Here is an 18,364-nt window from a genome sequence, read left to right as displayed (position 1 = left end):
AATCTCATAAATGCGTCATTTCTACAATTTCAGACGAAATCAACAATCAGCTGGTTGAGACTTGAACACAATGGGTGTGCTAACAGAATAATAGTGCAAAACATGAATAGAAATGTTAATTTGTTGCTTTCTTTTAAACTGGTGTGATTAAATTTGACACTTTGTGGATTAAAAAAATACACTATACAAATAGTACTTTGGCACCAAAATATTCCAAATCTCTATATTTAAATGTTTAGCTATTAATTGAAGTTTCTCAGTTGTTTGAAAATCTGACACAGATCATTATCAATATCTATATAGTTGATACATTAAAAAATATTCTGAGCTTGATTATTGTCAGATTGAACAAGGTAACTTTGAAAATTCCAGCAGTGCTGCTGAAGTTATGTTGTCGGGAATTACTCAAATAAAAAATGGTCAATCTTCTGTCTGAATGAAAAGGAAAACAAGAAAAGAAAAACATAAAATACAGTCCATTTAAAATAAAGGATGAGGAAAACAGATTGTTTCATTTACCATGCTTTATCAAAGAACAGTTAAAGGTTTCCAGAACAAAATCACAATTTTAACAGTGCCTATTTATTAGATTATTTGTACATGTATACAGGTCCTACTGTATATAAAAATATCAGACTCTGGATGCATAGGTTAATTCCAACTGTGTTCTGTTTTTTTGAAATAATGTGCAACCAACAAGCACAACATAGGCATCCCCTTTTCACAAAGTCAAATTTTCTTAAAAAATAAAACAAAAGCAAACTTCACTTAGCATACATTGTTTCAGTTCACAATGTCTGCTTTGTTATTTCAAGCTCCAGCTTCTCGCGCGTGGCATAACTTCTCATAATGTCGTCCCTCTCTTCTTACTGAAACACGTTCCTCTTCCTTCACATTGCACTTCAACAAAAGCATTTCGGGTCTTTCGGTGATGAACTCCTGCACAACTGCAGATTTTTTTGACACAAAACAAACAAACAAACAAACAAAAAAAAACCCGGCCAAGCTGGTAAACAATACACACAAACACTACCTAAAACCCAAATTAAAACAAAGAGTTAGAGGCTCAAGTAGATTCAGAGAATTGAACTCTCACCACAAGGTAAGATGCTGATTGTAAGACATGTTTAGTGTCCATTTGCTGAACTTTAAACAGGAGCCCCAGTAACATGTTAACATAGGCAGCGTAAACAAATCCGCTAACTAACACAAGTGTATGTCTTTAGAGTAAATATGTTTTTTCCTCAGCGTTCAAGATATTCTTCAAGTCAAATTCAAAGTGAACTTTTTAAATTGTCAAGCTAGAAAAAGTGTCAAAGGCAAATATGTTAGATCTGAAATAATGATTCAAAAAGAGGACCAGAGTGGCTTTGAACAGATATTTATATTATGCGTAGTCCTCAACAAGAGCAAAGAATATCATGGCCAAGTTCCAAGAGAAAACTAAATCTGTATGTTTTCCTTTAGCATTTGTGAGAAAACAAACATGAAAACAAAGCTACATTCTCCTCTAAAGCAGTGATAGGTTTGTTAGTGACATTATCATCTTTGCTGGCTAGTTCGGTTTATTTCTTTCTTTTTTGGTCTCAATTCTAAATCGACACTAAAATTGACAGAAATTGAAAAATATTTAAGACAAGGCAGGATTTAAACATTTTAAGTTGAAACCTAATACACATTTGCTTTGCCACCAGAATGCAAGATGTGGCTCTGCTCTGAAAACTGAAGTATGATTCTGGCTGCTGAACATAAACCAGTAGCAGCAATGTAGTGTTATGTTAAGAAACAACAACAAAAAAAAATAAAAAAAACAGCTCCGGTGTTATTCCTTCACCACAGTGTACAGCTGAATTATTTCAAAAGCGGGAAATAAGTTTTCTTTAAATCATCTCTGAGGGGATGCAGATGAAAATATACTTGAGGCCAATAAATGTACTACTCCTAATTAAGTGAGATAAACTTTGCTTTCATTTGGCTAATAACAGATATCGTCTGTGAGAAGACACTATGGTTTATGCAAAGAGCATGTGTGCACAACCAAGACTATCGGATATGACTGTAGCTCATTCTGTCAGAAGTTGCTGTGTGGTCCACAGTGCTGCAGCTCATCAGGCATGGTGGTCTGATGATGATCTTATGTTAATCCTTCCTGATGTCCTCTTGGCCAGTTTTCCACATTAAAAACTTGTCCTTATAAGGCGATCGCAGAATCCAGCCCGTTAGGAAGACAAGCCAACGTCCCCCTCTGTTGACCCACTTACACCTTGGCACAAAGTGCAGTGGGAGGGCATGATAAAGGGGAAAAAAAGAGGGGTCAAATACGTTGCACATATTCAAGGATACCATGCATCAGCTTTCACCTGGAACTGATTCGGGTACACTAAAGCAGCAGCAGCAGCAGGCCCAGAAGAGGACAGGAGGAGGACAATAGCTACAGTTGTACAAACAAATCCCAGCTGGAATATTGGTCAAACATCAAAGCTGGAACAAAGGAGCCGGGCAGGGCGACTATCTGAGGTTGCTCGAGGGAAGCTACAGAAGCCCGTCGTCGTCAGGGAGACCTCTGGGTCTGGGTTTGCTTCAGTAAGTGAGGCGAGAGGCCTTCATGTTGTAGCAGGGCCTGTCTGTCAGGCTCCCCGTACCAGAGAACAGGGACAGGCCTTCTGCTTTCTCCAGCACAACCTCCAGCTCCTGGAAGTCCTGCAGCCGAGCCACGTCCTTGTCCTGAACAGGAAGGACAAATCGGTTGAAATAAAGAAGTTGCTGCCTTATAAAAACACCAGTGCATTAATGACAATGTTGTCTTGAGAAAGGTTGGTGTAAGTTTCTCAACTATGAGCTGCCAACCTTGAAAAAAACAACGACCTTAGATTAGGACAATTTAAGTGTTTAAGGAGAGTAAAAAAGTTTTGAAATTAAGGTTGAGTTACTGCGGTAATATTACTAATGTAATAGACTTTTAGGAAGCTTGCCTGTGGTTCTGTCTTTTACAATTGGATTTAAAAATACTACCTTTATCAAGCAATGTTCAGAAGAAATGGTTGACTTTTTAATCACGTAATTTCAATTAGGGCTAAAACAATTAACTGTGGTGAATCGATTATTGAAATAATTGCCAACTAATTTAGTAATCTGTTAATGGATACCTGGAGTAAAAAGACTCAAAATGAATGTCCCACTTGGTAAAAGAACAACACATTCAGTCTTAAATTGTACAAAAGTTCTATAAGGTTTGCATTTAAAATATATATAAAAAAACTGATAAAAATGTTATACCCAGAACTCAGGTGGTATAATTTTAGATTCACCTGGTTCAATTTTTTTGAAGTCCTATTAAAAACCTTTTGCTACCCAATTATTATCCAGAAATGAATCAACAAATTAGCTTAACACCATACTGATGCTAAGACAAGTAGAAAGGGTTAAGCTTTTCACATGCCGATGTTAGAAATATGTTTTTAGCTATAGATGGATGCTTTGCTACAAACAACCAAACGTTCAATAATGGACTGCTATTAATGCATTTCAGCCAATAAAATGTGTATTTTCTTATTTTAATGTATTTCTAATGTATAAAAAAAGTCTCAAAAGATTAAATGAAAAATCTGCAGAATTTTTTTTTATTCAATTAATCAACATAATAATCAATTGCTAAAATAATTATTAGTTGCAGCCCTAATTTAAATACACTTCGATTTGCAGACAGAATTTTTCTTTAACAATACATGTATAGCAACGCATGAGGACATGATCCGCAGCGCAGCACGTCTCTGTCGGCTGTACCTTTCTTAACATGGTGTTTGGCAGCTTGCGGATCTTCTCCACATGTTCAGCGCTGATGTCCAGCTCGCGGCAGCAGACTCTCAGGAGGGAACGGTAGGTGAGCTCCTGACGATCCAGTTCTACTTCGATGAAGTCGTTCTCCCGTGCATTTGGGTTCTGGATTCGAACCTTCAGAACCAACTCTAAAAGAAAAGAGCGAGCGATACCTCCTTATTACGTGCACAATACGGCTTATTTAACAGACACAATGGGATCTCAGGATTACTGAGTCACCAGTTTATTATCGTCGTGTAATAAAACAAAGCGACCTTGTCGGACCAGATAAACTTCTCTGCATATTTGTTTCTATGGTAGGGGTCAAAGGTCACATTAGGTGATGTTACACCCACTTAGAGCCTTTTCTGCTTCAGCAAGTTGGATGCTGCTGATTCAGTATTTTGTTCATATAAAGACGAAACAACAAACAAGTAGTAGCTTAACCCACCTTGTACATTAACAGGAAAGGTGCTGGTGAAAAAGAAAGGCTGAAACGCTGGCATGGGCCCATTGGCCTGGTTGTAGCTCAGCTGCTGTGGAATAGACTGCTGCCGGCTCATGGTGGGGTTCGCGCCGGCCACCGGAGCCTGAACCTGTGTGCCGCCGCCGCCACCGCCGCCGGTCAAGCTTGGGCGCGGCGAGGCCAGCGGAGGCGAGCTCACAGTACCGTTGTGGGCCACCATGTGGGAGTAGTCGGCATGGTTGACCAGGTGAGGCTCCACCGAGAGGTCAATAGGCACCGTGTGGTTCACAACAGTGTGGCTGTGGGACGAGGCCATGCTGGCCGACACGCCGTTTTGCTCAGGCACAGGAATGAATTCAGCGGCTGGAGGTTGGCTGTGATTGACGGCGGGGTTTGGTGAAGGGGCGGGCCCGTCACACACCATGCTCTGGGGTTTCTGGAGCTCGTCGGTGGAGGACAGTGAGGCCGAATCGCTCTGCGTGTCTTCGGTGTAATCTCTAGAGCCGTTCTGTGTGAGGGGCTGGATTTGGAGGATCTCTGACTTATTGTCCATCTTGGAATACATGAAGGGAGGGTTGGAGAGGTAATTTGGGATGATTGGTAACTCAGGCTCCTTCACCTCAGGCACTTCCTCCACCTCAACTATGGAAGTGCACAGACAATCATTATTTATTAAAGGGTTGGCATAATGACAAAGATGATACTTTAATAGACATATTTATTCAAATAATGGCATGGGGTTTAACTGAACATAGCAAAACTGGAACATGATAAGAGCAAGAAGAACATAAAAAAAGATATAACCTCCCAAGAGTCTCTTGATCTCTGGTTTAGATGTAAGCTGAGAGGCGAGCTCCTCTTTAGCCGTGAGGATTTCTTTGTCCGCTCCACAACTGAGTAAGTAGGACACGATGTGCTTATGGTTCCTCTTGCAAGCCCAGTGCAGGCATGTCCTGGTGGAAGAAATCGAAAAGCAAAACTGCTTATTCCATCCGTTCATGCTCGGCAGCTTCCTTGTTAAACAATCTAAGAAAAATATGTCTACATTTATCATTTAAAAACAAACAGGCTGCTGTTAGACCATGAAACCTGAAAATCTAATATATCCAGATGGTGCAGTGTAGACGAGCTATCTCTAAACTGAAACTAAAAGTGTCACGTTTAATTAAACAACAACAAAAAAAAGCTCGCATTGTAATGCCAACCATTCTTTCCCATCTGGAAAGAATTCATTAACTCGAGGTATTTTTAGCATTATGCTATACAAAAATCTAAGATAAATATTATACATTTTCTTTCAAGTAAAATTTCCTAATCCTTTGGGATTATTGGTAAACATTGTGTAGTTTACCAGAGGTGTTTGAGAACGCTCTATAATTTGATCACTTATATTGTAACACAATAATGGGAGCCACATCTTTGGTAAACTTTTTGTTTTGCACAATAAGTTGTTTCATTTAGAATTTGGTCATCAGAACCTTTTTTTTAACGCCACTCAAAGTTCATCACGATTTTTGTTGTCTATATAACATTTATATTCACCAGTCTCATCACTTGTTTCATGCAAAATGTTGTTCAGATTAATAGTAATGCATGCAATCACATCAAGCAAGTAAAAACAAAAACATTTCTCCATCCAGAGTTTCAAACAAGGCTTCATTTCATTAATTAAACAATTGCATTTTTTTTTTTTTTCCATTTGATGTCAGGGACCTGGAAAAAAATTATGTTAAATCATACTCGCTGTTTTAAAATCTCGCAAGATTTTAAAACATAGGTTAAGAACATGTATTTTGAGCTAGACAACCAACAGTCGACCAGTTTATTTATTTAGACTTCAGATTTATGGACATTTACATTTTCTTAAAAATACTGCTTAATTTTATTCTTTACATCTAATTCTTTAAATGTGCAACCGAGTCTGCTTAATGTATTTTAGTATCAACAGGTGCACCTCAATAAATGAGCATATCACCTAACAGGTTATGATTTTATAAATGATAACATAGTTTTATATTTCAACAATTAATGATTATGATTTACAGTTAATGGGAACCTGTAATACAGCTTCTCAGACAATTGGGACAATTCAGAGGATCAAGTAAAAATAAATAAATCAATAAATAAAACTTAACAAAGAAATGCTAATGTTATGGCCACACTCTTGGCTATTGACTGCTGTCACAAAGGTTCACTCCTGGTAGTAGTGTGATAAAAAAGGTGCACAAACGGGGATATTCGAGGGTTTAGGGGGAGATTTACAAGACTTGCACTGCTGCAGGGGTTTCAAGAACCACCACACACAGACGTATCCAGGATACGAGCTTCAGCTGTGGCATCCCTTGCGTCAAGTCTCTCACACACACACACACACACACACACATGTCTTATCAGGACTAAAGAGCTGTAATTTACTGTAGCTAATAAATTTTAATCTACCCTGATTAAGGTGCAGTGTGAATTATGTAAGTGTGAGAGGTCACCACAATACCCACTGTTAAATAGATACAAATCTGTAGTACATGAGAACATTGTCCTACATGTTTCAAAAATGTCCTCCCTGAGACACTCCCACATGTGCCAGCTTGGTAACTAAAAAGTTACTGCGAACACTGCTTATGTAATTGTCTGATTATATGAGAAAGTAACTTCTACGTTTCTATTATCTGTAATCTATAACAACTGCAATTAAAAGAAAAACAAATGCTAGCAATAGAATTCTAATAAATATTTTAAATGAATTTGAACATTTTTCATTTTAATTGCTGAAATAAAATTTGAAATCTAATTTATTGAAATGCACCTGATACCATATTCGATCCAGAGTCTTTATAGAATGGGTGTCCACCTCCAGCTCTCAAGGACCAGTTTAACATGCGGCTCTCCATTAACTCAATCTCAACATGTCAAAGTTCTGCAGAGGCCTGGTAATGAGCCATTTTTTTTTTTTTTGATTCAGGTGGGTTGAACCAGAGAGAAAACATAAATGACACCAGCCCCACTTGAACATGCTATCCTTTTGGATCCGTTGTGATAGTTTTACTGTAGAAAATAATATATTTGAAGTCATGCATCCTTATAAAAGCAACACTGGGATCCAGAGTGATAAAGGGCATTTCGACAGACTCGGAGCTCTACGGGTCGGAGAAGCAAAAGGGGCAAGGCTGACTGGTTAACAGGCTTAGTGTCGCCTAATAGGATAACGCTGACCATTTTTATCCCTACAACGACGCACTTGGCTCAGTGACTCCTACGAGGGTTTCAATTGGTGAAGCTAAGCACAAAAAAAGTCAGTCACAAACTGTGGTAATTTACTAGAAACACTTACCACCCGTTGATCTCGTTCTGTGAATTAACATTCACCCCGCTCTCCACCAGCGACCGCACTTCATCGATATCCCCGATGGCAGACGCTTCTCTCAGTCGCTCCTGTAATTCTTTATCCAACGAAGTCGTGGACATTTTGGCACAAACAGCTAGCGGAGTGAGACCATAGGACGGCAAAAGTGGCTCGCCAATAATATGGTCTTACACTGTGTTCGCTAGTAATGTCCGCACAGGTCCCGCTGAGAGACTGGTCAGCTAACCGGCTAACCTTACCTACTAATGGCTAGCTTGACAGGGGATGCTAGCTTGTGACAACAAATAGCTTCGGCTAACGTAACTTCGTTTTGAAGAGTACTCCAAATCCTCAGACTGGAGTTAAACACTCAACATTCAAATATGGTGTTAGTTCATGTCATACTACCAATGACTATACCCAGCCCGGGTCATTCAGACAGTAGTGACGGTGTCCTGTCAGTCTCAAACACCCACCGCCTGTTCGTCGAGTCGGAGGGGTTAGGATGTGACAACATTATGCACCCAGGTATTTGGTTCCACTTTCTCATATTTTAGCTCAATATACTGTTGTTACATTAATCTTTATTGATATTTTTCACAACTTTGTCTGGTTAACAAATAAATCCGATCTTTAAAAAAAAACAAAAAACAAAAAAAAAACGAGTTAAATTAGCCTATTAAAACTACACGTGTATATGTATCTTTTTAATGCATTATTTATATATATAAAAAAACTGTGAATTATTTTTAAACGAATGCCTACAGCATTCACACTAATAAAACACATATAAATAAACATTACGAATTATTGTAATGTTTATTACAATCTAATATAGGTAAATGACTATTGCATCTCCAAAATGTGACCACTAGAGGGAAATAAATATCCACATGCCAGGGCAGCCGCTACCCTAGATCTGATATAACATAATCAGGTTTTGTTGTTGTTGTTGTTGTTCTTTGATAATTAGAAACAGTAAGAGACGATCATTCCTGTTCATTAGCATCTAGAATAACTATGAAAAGCCTTGCATAAGCTACATTTAATTTTCCTATGAGATCAATAAAGTGTGATTGACAGTCAACCAATTACTATCAATTTTCCAGGGCACAAACTTAAAAATGTAGGCTATGTATTGTGATGATAAACTTAGTAGAGGCAATATGAAATGTAAAAAATGCTAACCTTTTTGAAGGTGCACTAAAGAGTAAACACTAACTACCAAATACTCAAGCTAACCAGTCAAGGCCATAATTTTGATATAGAATAGATAAAGAAGGGTATAATTTGATCATTTACTTTACAAACGAAACCCTTATTTTAAGGCGAAACTGACCCAAAGTCATGCCACAGCAATTAATTAAGATTTAAGTCTGAACTTTGACAAGGTCATTTTAAAAATGTTTTAAAGTCTTTTCATATTTGTCCTAACATGAACACAAAGTTAATAAATGAACTATATGTTCTTTAAGTTCTAAATGAGTCATTGAATTGAAATGTTTGTAGATTCCAAAGCCCTGTAACATTTTAGAGTCTGATATGTCACTGAATTTTTTCCTCATCTCTTCCGCAGTTTTGTTTGCCAATATAATGTTGCTTTTTGATATATTTTAGCCTATTTTATGTTTTCAGAAAGGTTTTATGATCTCTTGATTGATTCTACAAATCAGACAGTATTCAGGTTCAGTCAGTTCCATTCATGCTGTAAACAGCTTACCTTATTTGGTTCATTGTTGACGTTGAAGCAAGCAAGTGGTAAGCTGTGTTGTCTGACTTGAAGTTTCAAAATTACATTTTGTGTGTACTCTTGTCATGGTTTTATATGCTCTGAAACATTAAGTATAAAAGCAATAATAATCATAGAAGAAAAAATCTGTAAGATGCAAAATAAATAAATAAATAAATAAATAATTGCACAGTTTATAAGACATTTGCTCACAACAGTGGGACCATGCGTGGGACTTCACTGAACTCTGCATCCGTTTTTGCATCCGGTTCAGACTGACCTTTTCATAGACAAGCCGTGAGCGGGCGTTGTTGCTTGCTACAGCGTCTGCCATTTTGGTTAGAAATACTTAGCGTTGTATTTGGAATAAATAGGCTCCTCGGGATACACAGCGGTACTCCAGAAGAAGGCACCGCAGTTCTATCAAAATGCTGTCTGCAGCCCAGTTACTCGATGAGTTAATGGGCAGAGACAGAAACTTGGCCCCTGATGAGAAGCGCTCCAACGTGCGATGGGATGACGAGAGCGTAAGTTAGCATGTAGCTAACCTTAGCTTCGAAAATGTGATGAGCTAACATTTTTTTAGGCAATGCGTGATGTCTAGCATCATGTCTTATATGGTTTGGGACTCGACTGGCTTCTTCATCTGGGATTTTCGCTTTAAGTTTAATTTAAAACGTTTTTTTCTAATTAGGTCTTAGGAGACACTGCGGTATAGGTACGCATGTTAGCGGTATTAACGTGAAATTGCTAACGGTTTAAGCTAGGCTAGGCCAGTGGATCACAATGAAGGATGGCAACGCTCTCGTTAAAACAAGGTTTTTAAAGCCTCAAGACACCCGAGAGATACTTTTAGATGTGTCATAATCAAGTTTTGTCAGATTAGACACTTTTCTCAAATATGTGCACTTCGAATAAGTAACTTTAAGTCTTATGTCTTGAAAGAAATTTCTGAGTGTTAAGATCACGTGTGGGTTTAAAATGAGAGCTACCGCTAAAGTTTGTTGGTAGTTTGTTTCCCTCGTTTTACACTGAAACCAGTGAGAAGTTGTTATCCAAGTCACAGAAAATGTTTGGTATGTTGCTCTAAAACCTCAAACAAAAATCTGTTTAGTTTTTCAGATGTTAAAATGAGCTGGCTTGTTACGGTGTTTTATTCAAATAACCAAATTAGTTATATGTTTTATAAAAAATATATATATATATTATAAAAAAAAAAAATCAGTGACTGAGATTGTTATGCCAGGAAATAAAAAGAATATATGTTTTTTTTTTTTTTTAAATTCGGATTTGTTTTTGCTACATGGATATTTCACATCTCTAAATTATAGATGTAGTTTATTTGAAAATAATAAATCTACACTTCAAGCTAATTTTGGCACATTAGTGTTGCATCACTTTAATTAAAAATGGATAACGAATCATTTTATACATTTTGTATTTTAAAGAAGCCAAATAAAGTTGCATTTTTAAGGCAGTGGTGCGGGTTTTAGCATAATCAAGCAATTTGAGCAAAATGGGAAGACGCAGACTAGTTCCTTTTCCGACCTAAAGAATCTGCTGATTCTTATTTTCTTTAATATGGTCAGAGGGAAATATTGTATTATTGTTGGTGACATTTGATGCAAAAACACTGACATCTGAATTGCTTTGGAGTAAAGTTGACTTTATTTTTGTTTGTGTATTGAATTATACTAATCAAAAGTGTGCACTTCTCCTTCCGTGTGCTTGCACTGATTATGCTTAAGAGATGTCCGAAATAGTTTTCGACTTGAATGAATGAAAACCTCGATTTTCAGAGTTTTACAATTCTTCATGAATAGTCCTTAGAATATAAACTTAAGGGGGGGAAAAAAAAAAAAGTTTTATATTTCTGTTTTTCTCTTTAGGTTTGTCGATACTATCTGTGTGGCTTCTGCCCAGCGGAGCTGTTCACAAACACACGCTCTGACTTGGGTAAGTGCCTAAAGAAAGAATAATAATAATTGAATACTGTAATAATGTAGTGTAATGAGGCATTTCTGTTTTGTTCCAGGTCCTTGTGAGAAAATCCATGATGAAAATCTAAGGAAACTGTAAGTTCTGCTGAAGATTTTAGTGTTTTTTATTTATTTATTTTTTCCAGTTGGGTGTTTTGACCTGACAAACTTCTTTCTTGCCACAGGTACGAGAAAAGCTCTCGGTTTATGAAAGAAGGCTACGAGCGAGAATTCCTGCGGTATCTGCAGTCTCTCCTGGCGGAAGTGGAGCGGCGGATTCGTAGAGGACATGCTCGACTTGCGCTCTCCCAAGCTCAGCAAAATGCAGGGGTTTGTAATTTTATCATAATTTTTTTTTTTTCACACAAATATGCAGTTTTACCTATTGTGAAAAAAAAAAAAAACACAGGAAAACAAATTCACTGTTTGCATGAGATATTGCGGTTTTATTCCCTCAGGGCCCGGGTCCATCTGGAAAGAATGAAGAGAAAGTTAAAGTTCTGACAGAGAAGATAGAAGACCTGGTTTTACAGGTTTGCAACTAATTTGTTGATAAAATTGAATTGTAATAGATTACCAAGATTTCCTGTTTTCTCAGCTAATAAACTGCAACATGGGTTTTCTCTTCCTCAGATTGAGGAACTGGGGTCGGAGGGCCGTGTGGAGGAGGCTCAGGGAATGATGAAGCTGGTGGAGCAGCTGAAGGAGGAGAGGGAGATGCTGAGCTCCACCCCCTCGGTGAGTCAGCTAACGCCGGCTAATCGGCCTACCGATGCAGCTCAAGATAGTAGGTGTTGCTTGTGTAACACCGTTTGTTTCCAAACAAGAGTTTATCCTACGATGTGCTGAAATACATCAATCCAAAACGAATTACGTTTTTATTAATTATGGGGTGAAACTAATATTTTGCTTTTTTTCTTTTCTTTTTTTAAGACTATTGAGAGCTTTGCTGCTCAGGAGAAACAGATGGAGGTGTGTGAGGTGTGTGGGGCCTTCCTCATCGTGGGTGACGCACAGTCCCGGGTGGATGATCACTTAATGGGCAAACAACACATGGGCTATGCTAAGATAAAGTCTACTGTAGAGGAGCTTAAGGTAACATTATGAAATGCCTAAGAGAAGTAATTTGGATGCTTTTGGTTTCGACTTTCACCCAGTTGGGAATTGTGTCCTCAGGAAAAACTCCGACGTCGCTCTGAGGACCCTCCAGGCGAGAGCCCCACTGTCAAACGGGACCGAGAAGAGCGAGAGCGCGAGAGGGAGGAGCGGGAGAAGAAGCGCAAAGAGGAGGAAGAGAAGGAGAAGGAGCGGGAAAAGGAGAAGGAACGGGAGAAGGAGAGAGAGCGGGAGCGCGAGAGGGAGCGAGACAGGGAAAGGGAGCGAGAGCGGGACCGCGACAGACGGGCCAGGCGAAGCCACTCCAACAGCCGCCACTCCAGCCGAACGTCGGAGAAGAGGCGCAGCAGATCCCGCGACCGCCGGCGGTCTAGAAGCCGAGACCGGGACAGGGAACGGAAGCGCAGCAGGTATTGTCGATTATTATGCTTTTTTTTTCTTCTTCTTCTTTTTCTCTATATCTACAATCAGCTAAGAAATGGGATTAACATTTTCAGTTGGATGAATTATTTCACTCTTATAAAAAGATATTTAGCATCATGAAAAGGATTTTAGAACAATACTTTTGACCGTTTCCCCCCAACAACAGACTTTAAACTATAATAAAATTAGAATTTACAGAAAATCCGAAAACTGGCGTGACGAAATCGGTTAACGTTTGCCATCTCAAAGCAAGAACATTGTAGGAAGACTTGCTTACATTACGTGCTTCGATATGTCTCACTTCAAATTGAGTGTGTAAAAATCAGTTTTTCTTCAACTCGTTCTCCCTCTTTCTTCAGGAGTCGTGACAGAGAGAGGAGGCGCAGTCGCGAGCGATCCGACAGAAAACGTCGCTCCCGCAGCCGCGACAGGAGGAGGTCGCGTAGCTCAGAGCGCAAGTCCCACCGCCATCGCAGCCGGAGCCGCAGCAAGGACAGAGACAGAGAAAGAGACAAGGACAAGGATAGAGACAGAAACAGAGACAAAGGAAGGGACAAAGACAAAGAGCGGTCATCAAAAGAAAAAGGTAGGAACCTGTTTTCCTCAGCTCAAAAAGCACCAGACTGAAGATTTTTGTCATCCAGTTCTTGGTAGAAAGAGAAAAACGATAAATCCTGCAAACGGAAATAATTGAGCTAGTTTTAATCCATCATGCAATTAAACATCTGTAAAGATCAAAAATGGCTTATTGGAGTCTGAGCTTGTGCTAATTCCCCCAGAAGAATAATTAAACTTATGGAAGAGATAGAAAGCTGGTAGAGACTTAAGCCCAGTGGTAATAAAAATCCTACTTTTCAGGTTTACATTTGTGAGCAAAAAAAAAAAAGTATATATATTTTCACTTCTACTTGTGCGTTATGTTCTACTTTGTTTTGGCCTGAATAACAGGCTTTTTCAGCGAGTTATTTTCAGACTGTAATAATCGGTCAACCGCTGAATGCCTGTACCGTTTTGTCAGACCGTAAGGCGACAGAGGAGAAGAGCAGCTCTAAGAAAGAAAGCGACGCGGCCACCGTTAAGGCTTCGTCGGAGCCGGAACCGATGCAGACCGAGGCTGCCGCCTCCTCCTCCCCCCCTCTGCTTAACGGCCAGCAAGAGCTCCTCCAATCTGAAGGTGACACTCAGTCCAATTAAAACTGATCTGATAGGACCTCAGATCAGGCTCAGGTAAGTGCGTCCTCCTCTTCACTCCCCCTGGCTCTCGACCTTCCCTCTCACACTCTCTCCCCTTTCCTTCAGTCCTCCTACCTCCCCTCCACCCCTCCCTCTCTGCCCCTTCCATTTCCCACGCTGTTTATGTTCAGTTCAATGCCTATGATTTTTTTTTCCTTTCCTTTTTTTTTTTTTTTTGTCGTATGTACTATATGCAAATATCTTTATCCTGTTTTTGATTAGTGCATCGTAAGTATGCACTGAAGATGAAGGACTAGGCCCGATGAATGAGAAGAAAGTAGAAAACATTCACACAAAGCCAAGAGGGAAAGGCCAGTGTAGCCCTGAGCAAACATGCCCAGAGGTACCCCTCGTTTTGTATCGGTTTTTGATCCTTGCAGATGTTTAATTTCACTCTGTGGAAGAAATGACAGATCCAGTCAAATTTCTCTAGCTGTATATACATGTTTTTACCTTTTTTTTATTATTATTATTATTATTATTACTTTTCATTACATTTTTTTCTTACTCTGAAACAGGAAAACGTAGTAATTGCTGTTTTGTCCATTCAGGGAGGAAATTAAGTGGCTGTGTTTCCTACATGTTCAGATTTTACCTTTGGGAGTTTGCCCATTTTCCAGCTTACTGTGCCTGATAATGCCATGCACTGTGTTTTTTTTTTTTTTTTTTTTTTTTTGGGGGGGTGGGGGGGGGGGGAATAGCCTCTGGGGGGGGGGTCTTAACAACACTAACTGGAGGTGTAGGGTTTATCGGATGAATTGCAGCTGACTTCTATACCTCACACAGCGTTGGTGTTGTGAGCGAGACCCACATGAGAAAAAGGGCAAATTAAAAATCTTGGATACTCTCTGACTGTCAAACTGTGCAGGTACTCACCCCAGGTACTCCTTTCTCTACCCACATCCATTTCTGAATGCTGTTGCCTGTCTATAAAAAAAAAAAAAAAAAAACAACAACAACTAGCTACTTCTTTTAGAACATGTATCCATCGTGTGTATATTTTTAATTGTCTGATTTGCTGCTGTATTTGGTAACACGTTGGGGGAAGAAGAGTTATTTGAATGAATAATCTGAGACGACCTTCATGTCCTTTTGCCATTGGCTGAAATTGCCACAGACGTGTCCGCAGTATTATTATTATTATGCTCAAATTCTCCAACATGTCAGGCGTATTTCCACTTTGGCGAAAGGAATATTATATAGGTTTGTCATTAAAATAATGCTAAGTTTTTATTAACGTAAAGCAGGTGAAATATACCAAAGTAGCCAAATGTATTCAAAACCTGCAGTGTTTATGCAAGAAATCTAAACTGTTATTTGGTTTATAGTTTAATGGGACCATCTTTTTTTTTCTTCTTTTTTTTTTTCCCCACCAAAAAAAACAAACAAAACAAATTACCATATTTGAGCAGCAGATAAACATTTGCCTGCGTAGCTTGTTGTCTTTGCTACAAGCCCATGTCGTGGGACCCTTGCTAACGTTGTTTGTTGTGGCCGTTTTGCTCTGCAGGGGAAGCTGGAATGTCTTGAGGAGGAAGAAACTGAAGAGCACGCCCACCTTTACCCTGAACCTGACTTCGCTGCTTACAAACAAGGTGAACCACAGATGTGTAGGGGGTTATTTAATAAATAACCATGAAATGATATATCTCAATGAGGAGAGAGGGTTAATACTTTGATTTTAGTTTTTTGTTTTGTTTAATTGGCTGGATAAAAGGCAGTTGTGGTTCATCTCGTATTCATCTGATTCACTGGTAATAGATGAAAGCCAGATATCACGTGGAAAGTGTAGAAAAAGTTCTTAATGGGCTTTTTTTTTTTGTTTTGTTTTGTTGAAAATCTTTACACGTCCTATGTTTCTTGGCATTTAGTGGAAATTGAATAAAAACAGTGCTCGTGGTTTGTACTCATTTTGTCAGGTTCTACTTCTGACCTCTTTTTTTTTATTTTTTTTTTTTAAAAAACCTCAATTAAAAGCGTATGTACAATGTAAGATCCTTGACAGGGAGTGTTTCTTTCCTCCTCCACTTTGAGCTCATGGCTATTGCTCTTGTCCCATAAATGTAAAATATTTTGATTTTAATTCTCATCTGAAGCTCTTCATTATTAAAGATTTGTTTAAATTTTGCCTTGCTTTTAATGTACATGTTGTCATGTTAAATTAAAAGGTAAAATCTCGTCTTGTTTTTTTTTTTTGGGAGGGAGATTTTTTTTCTTTGTGATGAGTTCTATATTTGATAGATGTTTTGAAATATGCTTGGTAAGACAGGAAAAGAATACAAATGTGGCGATACGCCAAGTGCATCCGGTACCACTACCAGCAGTAGCAGACCCAATTACTTGAAGGTGAAGAAGCTGATGAAGAAGACTGGTTCAAGAAATGAATGAGCATAATGGACAACTTTGGGCATCCTCTTTCAATAAAACGGTACGTTTCCAGTCAGAGGCTTCACCAGGGCCGCTGCAACACCGACTGCTACAGGAGGTCAATTTGCCCACTGCCATCACCATCCTTGAGGAACCTTGGATAACAGCTTTAATTTGTGGGTTTTATCTAGCAACAGTGATGCAAACCTCTATGTTTTAGTATAATGTGGTATCGTATGTAAACATACAACTTAGGCTATCCTAAAAACTCGAGATCAATCTGATTTTCAGCAAGATAAAAATCCTCAGCAGGCAACCAGGATGGTTTAATTTTGGAAAATGTGTGCATTTCTTTACACCGTTAACCATATAGACTAGTCTTTCCACTAATTTCAGCATTCTGGTTTATGTTGTGATTAATTACAATCATTTCTGAAAATATTTGAATTCAGGAGTGACTAGTAGAACAGACCACAAACCCAGCTGTCATGACTTCTTCAAAAATGATGGCCATAATTAAAGTTCAATCTGACATTCATCCTGTTCCAAAACAGGCATTAAACAGATAACCAAGTTTTTTTTGTCTCTTAATGGCTCATTCCAGACAATGCTGAGCATATATTTTGTTAAGCCTAACTAAGGTAAATGTGTAAAACCACTTGCAGAGAGCTCTCTTTATTTTTAATAGAAAGCGAAATTTCTCTTTGATTTTAGAGGCTCCAGGCAGTTGGTCAGACAACCCCTAGAAACGGCATTATCCTCTATGAAGCACAGTCCTGCTATTGGAATGGCTCATACTCGTATTGGGCATATTTGACATACACTCGGAGTCATGAATCGTAATACATCCACATTCTTAAATAGTTTATGCTCCCTCGTGCTGAAGAGGAAGTTCCTATGAAAAAAAAAAACCTTTAAGCATCACTGACCTACAGGCATGCGGTCAGCATTTTGGTTCCTTATTAACATTATGGCGTTTCGTCAATCTTCAGACCATAATGGAAAAATTCTCTGTTTCTGAGGCAAAAAACCAGAGATGCAGAGGAATGTCTGTGTGCTCCAATTGCTCTGGCATACCTGTTTATAAATCCCAGAGGTCAGTTCTCCCCTGGTAACGCAGGTTTGAAGCTGTTCACAGAAAGTGTTTAGAGAAACATTAGTTCTGACAATTTAAAGTATTTTTACAGTTTCTGCAGATGGGTATATATATATATATATTTTCCCACCCGTCTCCCTTTTTGGTCAGGCACTTAATGAAACGTATGACACATAATATATCGTGTGTGCTAAATTTTAAATATTGCATTCTTGAATTTTGGAGGTTTTGATGCGCTGCAATGAGGTTTTGCATCTCATATTTAAGAAACGTAAGGTGAATTTTATGCTCTTCGATTACTTAACAGTAGGGGGCGTTATGTACCTGTTTTTAATTGAGATTCCTCACCGAGCTGGCAGTAGCATCAGCCTCAGAAGTGTAGAGAAGGAATGTGTTTGTGTATGTGTTGTCTTTTATTTTGTGCATGTTCACACTGGAACTGAGAAAAAAAAAAAACCTTTGAGGATAGCAACTCCTTTCTACAGTCTCACACTCAGGCAACATTAATGTCCCGTTCTACAACACCCAGTCTGCACATGTCATTAGCAAAGCAGAATTTCCCCAGGGTGAGAGTTGCAGCTACAGGACAAAAAAAAAAAAAAAAAAAGAGAGAAAAGAGGATAGAAACAATAGGGAGATAGTAAGCTGGGGAGGCAGGAGAAACCAAAATGTGACAGAAAAAGAGAGCATGGAAAGAGAGAGTTTAATGGGATGCTAAAAAAAAAAAAAAAAACCCACCCAAAGAAGAATGCCTTTGGATTCTCTAGTGTGATGTTGCAGAGAAATGCAGTGACTCTCA

General features: G+C 38.7%; 2 protein-coding genes across 4 annotated transcripts; one reads left to right on the top strand and one right to left on the bottom strand.

The window, feature by feature from the left end:
- Positions 1-669: 669 nt before the first annotated feature.
- Positions 670-8,184, bottom strand: ankrd40 (ankyrin repeat domain 40). Of its 2 annotated transcripts, XM_015040406.1 has the most exons (6): positions 7,611-8,184; positions 5,087-5,235; positions 4,268-4,924; positions 3,784-3,965; positions 2,643-2,724; positions 670-2,263 (listed from the first exon to the last, which is right to left on the bottom strand). In XM_015040406.1, the coding sequence occupies exons 1-6, from the start codon at positions 7,742-7,744 to the stop codon at positions 2,220-2,222; spliced, it is 1,248 nt and encodes a 415-aa protein (XP_014895892.1). In that variant the 5' UTR covers positions 7,745-8,184; the 3' UTR covers positions 670-2,219. The 2 variants fall into 2 exon arrangements, with proteins under 2 accessions (XP_014895892.1, XP_014895891.1); XM_015040405.1 differs by having other exon boundaries at positions 670-2,724; positions 7,611-8,179.
- Positions 8,185-9,779: 1,595 nt separating this feature from the next.
- luc7l3 (LUC7-like 3 pre-mRNA splicing factor) lies at positions 9,780-16,280 on the top strand. Of its 2 annotated transcripts, XM_015040404.1 has the most exons (11): positions 9,780-9,878; positions 11,241-11,307; positions 11,387-11,426; positions 11,516-11,660; positions 11,789-11,863; positions 11,964-12,068; positions 12,264-12,425; positions 12,507-12,856; positions 13,229-13,455; positions 13,888-14,096; positions 15,613-16,280. In XM_015040404.1, the coding sequence occupies exons 1-10, from the start codon at positions 9,780-9,782 to the stop codon at positions 14,061-14,063; spliced, it is 1,446 nt and encodes a 481-aa protein (XP_014895890.1). In that variant the 3' UTR covers positions 14,064-14,096; positions 15,613-16,280. The 2 variants fall into 2 exon arrangements, with proteins under 2 accessions (XP_014895890.1, XP_014895889.1); XM_015040403.1 differs by having other exon boundaries at positions 13,888-16,280.
- Positions 16,281-18,364: the final 2,084 nt, after the last annotated feature.

Source organism: Poecilia latipinna, unplaced genomic scaffold (genome assembly GCF_001443285.1).
Source record: "Poecilia latipinna isolate Pla-1442-1.1 unplaced genomic scaffold, P_latipinna-1.0 Scaffold509, whole genome shotgun sequence".
Taxonomy (NCBI): Eukaryota; Metazoa; Chordata; class Actinopteri; order Cyprinodontiformes; family Poeciliidae; genus Poecilia; species Poecilia latipinna.
This window is presented reverse-complemented; position numbering and strand designations above follow the sequence as displayed.

What these genes read in the sequence shown, in the direction of transcription:
- ankrd40 (XM_015040405.1), bottom strand. Translation starts at nt 7,744, where the DNA reads ATGTCCACGACTTCGTTGGATAAAGAATTACAGGAGCGACTGAGAGAA. An exon ending in CAGAACGAGATCAACGGGTG is followed by an intron (nt 5,236 to 7,610) that starts GTAAGTGTTTCT and finishes TTCTTCCACCAG; the next exon opens with GACATGCCTGCACTGGGCTT. An exon ending in GATCAAGAGACTCTTGGGAG is followed by an intron (nt 4,925 to 5,086) that starts GTTATATCTTTT and finishes GCACTTCCATAG; the next exon opens with TTGAGGTGGAGGAAGTGCCT.
- luc7l3 (XM_015040404.1), top strand. Translation starts at nt 9,780, where the DNA reads ATGCTGTCTGCAGCCCAGTTACTCGATGAGTTAATGGGCAGAGACAGA. An exon ending in TGCTGAGCTCCACCCCCTCG is followed by an intron (nt 12,069 to 12,263) that starts GTGAGTCAGCTA and finishes TCTTTTTTTAAG; the next exon opens with ACTATTGAGAGCTTTGCTGC. An exon ending in AGGGAACGGAAGCGCAGCAG is followed by an intron (nt 12,857 to 13,228) that starts GTATTGTCGATT and finishes CTCTTTCTTCAG; the next exon opens with GAGTCGTGACAGAGAGAGGA.